The following is a 10,836-nucleotide window of genomic DNA, read 5'->3' as shown; positions in this document are numbered from 1 at the left end:
TTTGGGATTTTAATTGAATTGGTCACTTGATGGATATAGGTATTGTGTAAATAGTTGAGATTCTGATTCAGGCCTCATCAATTTTGTTTAGCTGCGAGGTGAGTTTTCCTCACTATACTTACGGGTTGAAGGCACCAAGGGCGGCCCTTTGGATTGTTATCCTGGTTTATCACGTGATTGAGTGTTATAGTGATCTGTTAGATTTGTATCATGGTAGATAGGATGATGTTATGCTTAGTGATCTATAAGATCTGTCTGTTTGTTATTGGCTAGTTATTAGTATGCTTGTCTGTTATATATATATATATATATATATATATATATATATATATATATATATGTGTGTGTGTGTGTGTGTGTGTGTCGACACGGTGTATGTGTGGTTAGGCTGAGGTGGTCCTGCTTTGTGCTGAAGGCCAACAAAACTAGGGCGACCTAGATAGACTGAAAGCCAATGGGACGTACCAGTCAGGCCAAAGGCCCGAAGAACGGTCTAAATAGTTTGAAGGCCTGGTGTGGTGTACCAATAATGCTGAAGGTTTTGTGAGTGTATTAGGTAGACTGTGGTCCGACGGGGCGTTCGAGTCAGACTGAAGGCTCTGTATGCATGTTGTTTGTTGTTATTGTATATATGTTATTTGTAGTGTGTTGGTACTTTGGGGGAAAGTCACTAAGCTTTGGGCTTATAGTTTTGGGTTATGTTTCAGGTACCTCAGATGATCGCGGAAGGCGAAGGCGTGATCGTGCACCTCATTGTGTTTTAATTTAGGATTTTGGGAAAACTCTGATATTAAATATGCTTTGAAAACTAAATTGTAAACATTGATGATTTGTGGATTGGTTTTAAAAGTTTAATTTTTTCATGAATTTTATGGATGTTATAGATATCGAAGGGATAAACTGCGCATTTTAAAAGAGGAGTCGAAAAAGAAACTCGCAATTTTTGAGTTACATGCGATGAAGGAAAAAAAAACTTTAATAAACATTCAAAGTTTTTTTTTCCTAAAGTCACATGACCATTTAATAAGAGTGTAGTTGAATGCGGTTTTCGCTCGTAAGCAGCAAATTGCACAAATTTAAGGATGAGATGCTTAAAAATGCTTCTAGGTTTTAGTTATTGTATTTAGGATTTTAAGTATCATTTGTATTTGTGTGTCATAAAATGTTCTTTTAATTTTAGTTTTACTTATTTACTTTGTAATTTATTAACTATTTTTAATTACTCTTTTAACAATCTTGAGAAGTTTAGGAGGGTTTAGAAGGGTGCGTACCATGATTAATGAGCTTGAAATGATAGAAGATAGATAAATGAGAAAAAAACCAATGTGCTGCAAAGACAAATGCCTCCTGGGGATGAAAGTGGGTCCATACCCAGACCGGATGGACTCGGACCCGGAAAACTCGTTAATAAGATTTCGTAGAACCAGAAACCGGACCCGTACATAAGAACCGGTCCCGGTTCAGTTCCGTGTACAGTACCGGGTAAAGTGAGTCTAGAACTAGAAAACCCGAAAACATCAAAGTGGGTAGGTTGGAACCGGATAATGTGGGTTTAGAACCAAAAAACCCGAATAAACCGGAATTTTTTGGTTATTAATTACTACTTATTGTGTTGAACATTAAAAAATTTCATATTGATATCCCGACTTCGAAGGACTATATGTTATTGAATATGAAATCAAAATTGACAAAATTATAGTATAAAATCATGTACAAACTCTAAACTACACTTCGAAAAAACAGCATGTCAATTTGACTTTAAACGAATGAGATATGCATGTGTTAACGTTTTCACATAATTCAAAGTATAAAAATAAATAGCTGGCAAGCTGGAAATTTTCAACATTGATATCCCGACTTCGGGGGACTGTAAGTCACTGAATATTAAAGCAAAAATGACAGAATTATAGTCTAAAATCATGTACAAACTCCAAATTACAAGTTGGAAAAAAACCGAATGTCAATCCAACTTCAAACGAATTAGATATGCATGTTTTAAAACTGTCACAAAATACAAAAAAGCTGAAAAACTAAAACTTTCAGCTTTGATATCTCGAATTTGGAGAGCAGTAAGTCAATGAATATAAAACTAAAAATCACAAATTTATAGTCTAAAATAATGTAGAAACTCTAAATTATATGTTGGAAAAAACCGTATGTCAATCCGACTTGAAACGAATAAGATATGGATGTTTTAAACGTTTTATAGAAACCAGTTATGGCCTCTAACAGTGATTCTGGTTCCTAACACCAGTTCCGATTCTTAGACTCGGTTTGTCCGGAGCCGATGGACCCAAACCTAGATTACTTGGAACCCGGATAAACCTAATTTTTAAAAACGGAACCGGAACCGGTTCAATATAATCCGGTTCCAATCCAATTTTCTGTTTTTAAATCTCATCCCTAGTTCCTCCTACCGCCGAAAAATGTTATATAAATTATTAAAAAATTAGTACAAAAAATTGTTGGCAAAAAATAGTTATTTAGCTAAATTTGATATTAATATAATTTTATTGGTTAAATGTATATAAAAAATGAGTAAATCCACTCTAACAAATGAAAGGTTTTTTTTTTTTTTTTTTGCCATTCGTTTTTTAATTAATTTTTAATCCACATGTCATTTTATGGTTTTCTGATTCTATTAATTCCATATAGCATTTAAATGCAATAATAAATGCATAATAATTTCCTTAATGAACTTTAATTTTAATTTCAAAATTACTAAATTAAAGCTTCATTAATTTCTTTTATTTATTTTTCTAAATTATTTGTTTAAATTTAGAGAAAAAAACACTTTTTTTTTATAATTCAATATTTTTTTCTCATTTTTCTTATAAATTCAAACTTTTCAAATATTCATAATTTTATATTTAGTTTTTTTTTTCTTTTAAATAAACCAATATAATACATTAGTCTCATACTTATTATGTATAATTATACAACTTTATTGGTCGCGAAAAAATCATCACAAACTTGAAAAACCTTTTATTATTGGTTATAATAATATATTGAGAACATTTTAAGTATATTTATTAGTGAAAGTATGAAGAAAAATTTAGATCTTACAAAATACAAACAAAAAGGACAATTGGTTGTCCTTTTAAATTTATTTCTCAAATTATATTTGAATTCAAATAGTTTGTCAACGTCAAATTTGATATTTTAAGTATATTATTATTAATGACTACACATTTGTAAGTATTATTCAAATATAATAATATTTCAATATTATTATTTAATTAAATTTTAAGATTACGACATTCCACCTCTTTTATTTTTTTGCATTGACTTATTTAATTTATTTAAGTGTAGTTGCACTATAACTTGATCTGTATTGTGTGTCTCTTCAATGTGAGTTATGTTCTAATCAGATAATTTAAAATGCTACATATTCATTATTATATAGTTGCAAATTTCACTTGATTTTTTTCTCATCGTTAAAACTGAAAAATCATTATAATTAACAAAAAGAAATAATATAATTACACATGAAAACAAGGTTTGAAATCTTGTATCAGAATTACAGAAATTCTTAAATGGCGACAAAATATCAAACGACTTAACACCCAATTACGCCGTTTATGGAATACTCATGTAGTCATGTATGGACATTTATGGAAGATCACAATATCAGGTTTGGATCTAAATATATCACATACGTTACTGAGTTCAAAACTTCCATAAATATATCACATACTTCACTAAATTTATCTCATTACATGGTTATCATGACCATAGAAATCCATTTGCTGACCATAAACAGTCATCAGTCATGATACTATCATGATCACCAGAAGTTGAAGAATCGTCATAGCTCCGCAACTGGTCATAGTGGTTCATCAAATCCATAGCTTCCATAAAAAAATCACCACCCATTCTCCAGAAATCCTCAACTGGTTCTTCAATTAACGGTTGTGATGAGTAGCCATTCGAAGCCACATGATCCAAGCTGTTTGAAGATGACGGCGACGATTGTTCCTTGTTTGCATCAGATGATGATTCCGCAGATAAAACTGACAATAATAATTCAACTTCATCTCTATCTTTCAAATCAGAAACTTTTAGAACACCTTTTTCTTTACTGCACTTAGGATTCTGGACCATTTCTTTTCCCGAGTATGAGACAGTAGGCTTTTGATTTACACGTTTACGCAAATGAGTGTGCCAATGGTTCTTTACGTCATTATCACTTCTTCCTGGTAATTTTGCAGCGATTTTCGACCATCTGAAATTAACAGTAATATATATAAGAGGTGATAATTGATCAAGAAGTTGAGAGATGTAAAGTAGTTCATGAACACATACTTGTTACCAAGACTGTGGTGTAAGCTGATAATGAGATCTTCTTCTTCATCTGTGTAATTTCCACGATTTATATTTGGATGAAGATAATTAACCCATCTAAGCCTGCAACTCTTTCCACATCTTGATAACCCTAATCATTTGAAAGAACATAGAAGGAGATCAATTGATAATCATTTAAAGAGGAAAGAAATCAAAATGTCGTGACAAAGTTTAACAGAAGAAAAGAGGGTTTCATACCAGCTAACTTGGGGAGCTTGCGCCAGTTTGAATGACCGTATTTCTCGATATACGCTCTCAGCTTCTGATCTTCGTTATCGCTCCATGCTCCTTTTTTCAATCCGTTTTTGTCGAAATAGGGTGCCCTAACCATGTTTACTCAACTAGTCCTTCTTTAGTCTTATCTTGAATTAGTTTCTAATAGCTCTAAACTGATGCCCATGTTGAAGCCAGTTCACTCTTGTATTTATACAAAAAGAAACAATAAACCAAAACGTGTCTTGAAATGTAATACTTCCAAAACACACTAGCGTAGACTTTCAAAAATTCAGGGATTTTTTTCTTTTCTTTTTTACTATTCTCAGATTAACATGAATATTGTTTTAATAAGACTGGAACAATCTAGTCAATTTTAATAAAAAAATACTTAATAATTTGATTATTAATAAGAAAAAAATTGATTAGATTATTTAAGAAATTACATAATATTTTTGGACATAAAAAAAAAAAAAGAACACTTGGGTTGCTCTAGAAGCTCCCACGAATGTGATGATTTTTGGATTTACTATGTAATAAGAAACCTTCGACTTGTACCAATTCATAGCATAACGCCAAATGTGGTCAATATGGGTTCCTAGATATAGGAATCAATATATATATATATATATATATATATATATATATATATATATATATATATATATATATATATATATATATATATATATATATATATATATATATATATATATATTCAACCTCAACCATATATTTCTCATTTACCGTTCTAACCCTTCTGTGTACCGAAACTAAGACGACAATGGGTTGGGTTAGGTCATAAACGGGTTAACCTGTTTAATTAAGTGGGTTGAAAATCTTTATCCAACCTAACCTTTTAAGTAATTGGGTTAAAATCGGGTTGACATGTTTATTGTTAGACGTGACAATGGAGCGGGTTTGGAGTGAATCCGCATTGATCCAAACCTTTTTAACAAATTTCAAAATTCAATCCAAACCTGCTCCTTAACCAGCAGGGTTTTAAATCAAACCCATACCATTATCCACCGAATCAATGAATATCCAAACCCGCCCCGTAATCAAACACATTTTAATTAATACCTAAATTAAAATTTCCTAAATAAAAAATATATACTATATCTTAATACTTAAAATAACATTAATAAAAAAATTGATTTAGAAAAGAATTTAATCGGAATTAAAAATCACTATTGCAACAACTTTGAATTGATTTATCATTGTCGGTTGTAGTGATAGCGAATAACAATTGCCAACTTTTTTCATGTTAAAAAATGATTTATTGAATTAGAAATGGCTATGACGATCTCTTGATGAATATAAATTGAATGACATTAAGATTCTTGATAGAAGTTTATAAGTTTAGAAACCGACTTATCGATTCCTATGTAAAAGCATTTTTTTCTTTAGCTTTTGCCCTTTAGACTTTTAATTGGAATTAAAATTAAACGTTAAGAAGTATAACATATAAATGTATAATTCGAAATTTATATGGGGCGGGTTATAAATGGAGCGGATCGGTGATGATCCATACCCAACCCATTTAATAAAAGAGTTAGCGGATATGGATCGTTAACGGGTAAACGAATCAAAAACTATGCTCCAAAATCATATAATTTTTACGGGTTTGGATCGGATAAGGGTCAAAACCCGCTCCATTGTCAGGTCTATTTATTGTTTTACAACCCAACCTATTTACTAAATAGGTTAAACACAAGTTAACTCATTTAAATTTTCAGAAAAAAAAACTCCATAAAAAATCAAATAATCCATCAATAAAATTTCGTACAATTTTGTAGCTATAATAATTGTTCAAGTTTGAAAATTATACAATAATAACCTTATAGGCTCATAACATAAACACAAATAAATGCTTATAACCATAAAACATTATAAATGTTTTAATTTCTAAATCCTATGCAACTCAACTATCACCATATATTTCTCATTTACTGTTCTAACCATTCTGTGTACCGGCACTAAGGCGACAATAGGTTGGGTTAGGTAATAAACTGGTTAACCTGTTTAATTAAGTGGGTTGAAAATCTTTACCCAACCTAACCTTTTAAGTAAATGGGTTAAAATCGGGTTGACATGTTCATTGTTTTACAACCCAACCTATTTACTAAATAGGTTAAACACATGTTAACTCGTTTAAATTTTCAGAAACAAAAAACCCCATAAAAGATCAAATAATCCATCGAATAAAATTCTGTACAATTTAGAAGCTATAATAATTGTTCAAATTTGAAAATTATACAATAATAACCTTATAGGCTCATAACACAAACACAAATAAATGTTTATAACCATAAAACATTATAAATGTTTTAATTTCTAAATCTTATGCAACTCAACTATCACCATATATTTCTCATTTACCGTTCTAACCCTTCTGTGTACCGGCACTAAGGCGACAATGGGTTAGGTTAGGTCAAAAACGGGTTAACATGTTTAATTAAGTGGGTTGAAAATCTTTACTCAGCCTAACCTTTTAAGTAAATGAGTTAAAATCGAGTTGATATGTTCATTGTTTTACAACCCAACCTATTTACTAAATAGGTTAAACACAGGTTAACTCGTTTAAATTTTGATAAAAAAAACTCCATAAAAATTAAATAATCCATCGAATAAAATTCCATACAATTTAGAAGCTATAATAATTGTTTAAGTTTGAAACGTATATAATAATAACCTTATAGGCTCGTAATAAAAACACAAATAAATGCTTATAACCATAAAACATTATAAATGTTTTAATTTCTAAATCCTATGCAAATCAACTATCACCTTTACCGACTTGAATTCCAATAACAGTTATTACAGTAATAGTTATTACTGACCCATGACTTTTGATAAACAAAAAATAATCAAAATATAATGCTCAAGTAGATAATAATATTAAATAAGTATAGATAAAAAATATTTAAATATTTTAAACGGGTTGGCGGGTTGTAAACGGGTTAGAAATTTCAACCCTAACCCAACCCTTTTACTTAAACGGGTTAGACAGGTCGATCCATTTACTTAAATTAGTTCAAAATCTCAACCCTACCTGCGGTTTTTAAGGTTGGATTCGGGTTGGGTTAGCGGGTTCCGGCTAATATTGTCACCCCTAATCGGCACGACGGGAGAGTTTATAATCATAAATGCTTATGCAGCGCCGTCCATTTCTTTTTCATCCAGCCCCTCCCCACTACCACAACCGCCACCGCCACCTCGCCACCTACCAACCACATTATTGCCACATTCGTCAACAATACCACCGCCACCTCTGCCACCACCACCTCCTCCCCTACTAATCACTATAATCATATATGGTTAAGCACTTTTTGAACAGACATATATGTTTAATCATTTATGATTAGACATATATGCATAAACATATATAATTATATATGATTATACATTTCCGCCATATAATTGTTTACGATTAAACATACCCCACTGCTGCTAATATGCTGAAGCGTTTGATCGACAAATCAAAAATATGAAATATGTGGCTGAGCTTGAATCTCATTGATCTCTATTTTTTTTAGAATCTTAAGTGAATTGTCCCATATATATATATATATATATATATATATATATATATATATATATATATATATATAGAGAGAGAGAGAGAGAGAGAGAGGTTCAAATGTTTTTAGCAACTATTGTGTGCATGAATGCACAAATAGGAAATTAGGAAAAAATAAATCATTTAAGGGTATTATAGTAATCTTTTCATAGTTAATTATGGTAGATTAACAACAATTCCTTATATCACGCAAGAAGCAAAGATAAATATAGAACAGTAGCCCTAAATCGATTTCAATCGGCGCCCTGCATTGCGCATCTATCTTCCTCCTCAACTACCTGATTACAAAATTTCTTCTTTCATTTCAACATGCAAAGGGCATCTTGACTGGAAACGGAATTTGCGTCACTCACTTTCCTGGGCCTTCGATCGAAAACCCATTCCGACTCAACCCTCTACTCTTCTCCAAAATCAAGCAATCAAGCGAGATGAAATGGCGAAGATTTGTATCGTTCCCTATTCTAGCAGTTTTGGTACTAATGGAAATGGTGTATTATGGTACGGTTTTCGTATTTCTTGATGATTGGTTAGGGTTACAGTGCCCAACAGGTTGGTTAAACGCCGTGATCTTCACTTTGTTGGCATCGTTCACTCTTTTCTTGTTTTTCGTCTCCGTTCTCACTGATCTTGGTGGTGTCCCATCTGGGTATTTCCTTGATATTGAGGAAAATGATGGCTCAGATCAAGAATCGAGATACGTTGTAAGATTCACGTTTTATTCATATCCCCTTCGAATTTTTCATACATATTTTGATCAGGCCCATATCGATTTTCTCTTTAAAACAACTTATGTTAATTGAATTCGGTGATTATTTGTGTTTAAATTGACCCAAAGGGTGATGATCAAGGTTAAAAACTTTGTTCAAGATAACAAATCATATATGAATATACTGAAATATCCCAATTAGTTTTATTGTTGTAGAATACTTGTTAGAATACTTTCTACCTAATCAAAATCACAAGGAATTCAACCAAATAAATACTTCATATCGATTTCATATTGTTTACACTTGAAATCACTTATATCTTTTTCTTGATAAATACGATGCATATTTCAGGAAGCACTTAAAAAAAGATGTGAGAAATGTCCTGCATACAAGCCTCCAAGAGCACACCATTGTCGAGTTTGCAGAAGGTGTGTCTTAAAAATGGTGGGTATGAAAGATTGAAATCACAATAACATAATCTATATGTTGACCTAAAAAGTCAAATATTTTATTTCATCATGTTATCTTCTCATTCTTTAACTTTTGTTTAGGATCGTCATTGCACATGGATAAACAAGTGAATTAATTTTGTTTGATTTCATATACCAACATAGTAAAGGCTTAATATCATATGCCAATATAGATTGGTGAAAGCTACTCATCTTGTTCTAGAAAATTGTTTAAAAAGGTAACTAATTTGTTTGTGTATTATTTTGGTTCAATTTGTGATTTTGAATTCAAATTTCTACTCTCCCTTTGTTATTGTGTATTTGGAATCTAAAATTATATTAGCAGTAAATACGATACTTTTTTAATGTATTCTAGGTATTATGTCAAAATATATTCTGCCAGAATAAAATCTATGTATTCTGCCAGAATATATTCTACGTATTCTTTCAGAATATATAAAGTAATAGTTAATTGCAAGCAACATGTTTTTAACTATTATTAGTTTTCATTGTATTTGTAATAGGAATGGGTGGAAGAATGTGTTGAAGACCTAATATGAATAACTTGAAGAATGAATAAAGTTTGATCATACTCACATTTTAATAATGTTGTTATTTTTTAAGAATTTTATTCATTTTTGTTAATATTCTTTTAGAATATGTATAATTATATTAAAATGTATAAGACTTTTAGTCTGTAAGAATATGTATGAATTTGTATTTAAGTTTGAATGTATAAGAATATATTAGAATGTTGTTATTTTTCAACCTCGGATTCAAAAACTTTGTTATTCTTCAATAATATTCTAATAAAATAAAATTCTGAAAGAGCATCATTCTAAATAAAAAAATATTTTGACAGAATAAAATCGGTTATGTTTATAAATTATGTTAGAATTAAAATTGATTAATTAAAAAAATTCATATTTTTAAAATTAGGAGAATTAATTATCCATAAAGATCTAAAAATTTCCTTTTATAATTGTAGTTAATTGTCCAAAATACCCTTTTGCTAAAATTTGTATGATTATATTGTACATGTTATCCCATTGTAATATCATACACTCTCAAATCATGTCTTGATGAATTTCAACCGTTGGTCCAGATTTGTGCATTCTGGCACACAATAGCTAGTAAAAACAAAATAACCTAACCCTATATATATATATATATATATATATATATATATATATATATATATATATATATATATATTGGCATAAGATTTTAGTTAAAGTAGATATCAGGAAGGAATCGACACAAAGTAAAAAGCTATTACGGGTAATAAAGTTTAAATATTGCTATAATGGGTAAAAATCAAGTTACACTGGCTGCAACTTTTTTCTTAGAAATATAATGAGTATCGAATGTTGTGAATATATTAAGTATCGAAGGCTTATGTTCATAATGTTGAAGTTGTCTTGTTGTTTATATCAAAATTTACGTAATTATGATATATCTATGTATTTTCAAAGAGCCTTATGTTTTAGTACTTAAGTATAGAAGTCTCTTTGTATATTTTGTGTCTATTGGTAGCACT

The 10,836-nt window shown here is 30.3% G+C and overlaps 1 protein-coding gene and 1 pseudogene across 1 annotated transcript; one reads left to right on the top strand and one right to left on the bottom strand.

The window, feature by feature from the left end:
• Nucleotides 1-3,469: 3,469 nt before the first annotated feature.
• On the bottom strand, nt 3,470-4,677 carry LOC145100312 (uncharacterized). Its single transcript, XM_079037630.1, has 3 exons — nt 4,543-4,677; nt 4,306-4,435; nt 3,470-4,225 (listed from the first exon to the last, which is right to left on the bottom strand). Exons 1-3 carry the CDS (start codon nt 4,673-4,675, stop codon nt 3,727-3,729), a joined length of 762 nt encoding a protein of 253 aa, XP_078893756.1. The 5' UTR covers nt 4,676-4,677; the 3' UTR covers nt 3,470-3,726.
• A 3,942-nt stretch (nt 4,678-8,619) lies between these two features.
• LOC145098734 (putative protein S-acyltransferase 15 pseudogene) lies at nt 8,620-9,851 on the top strand (annotated as a pseudogene).
• The last annotated feature ends 985 nt before the right edge of the window (nt 9,852-10,836 follow it).

This window comes from Lactuca serriola, chromosome 4 (genome assembly GCF_051521515.1).
Source record: "Lactuca serriola cultivar US96UC23 chromosome 4, Lser_US96UC23_V15, whole genome shotgun sequence".
Classification (NCBI taxonomy): Eukaryota; Viridiplantae; Streptophyta; class Magnoliopsida; order Asterales; family Asteraceae; genus Lactuca; species Lactuca serriola.
This window is presented reverse-complemented; position numbering and strand designations above follow the sequence as displayed.

What these genes read in the sequence shown, in the direction of transcription:
- LOC145100312 (XM_079037630.1), bottom strand. Translation starts at nt 4,675, where the DNA reads ATGGTTAGGGCACCCTATTTCGACAAAAACGGATTGAAAAAAGGAGCA. An exon ending in CAAGCTCCCCAAGTTAGCTG is followed by an intron (nt 4,436 to 4,542) that starts GTATGAAACCCT and finishes TCAAATGATTAG; the next exon opens with GGTTATCAAGATGTGGAAAG. An exon ending in CACCACAGTCTTGGTAACAA is followed by an intron (nt 4,226 to 4,305) that starts GTATGTGTTCAT and finishes TGTTAATTTCAG; the next exon opens with ATGGTCGAAAATCGCTGCAA.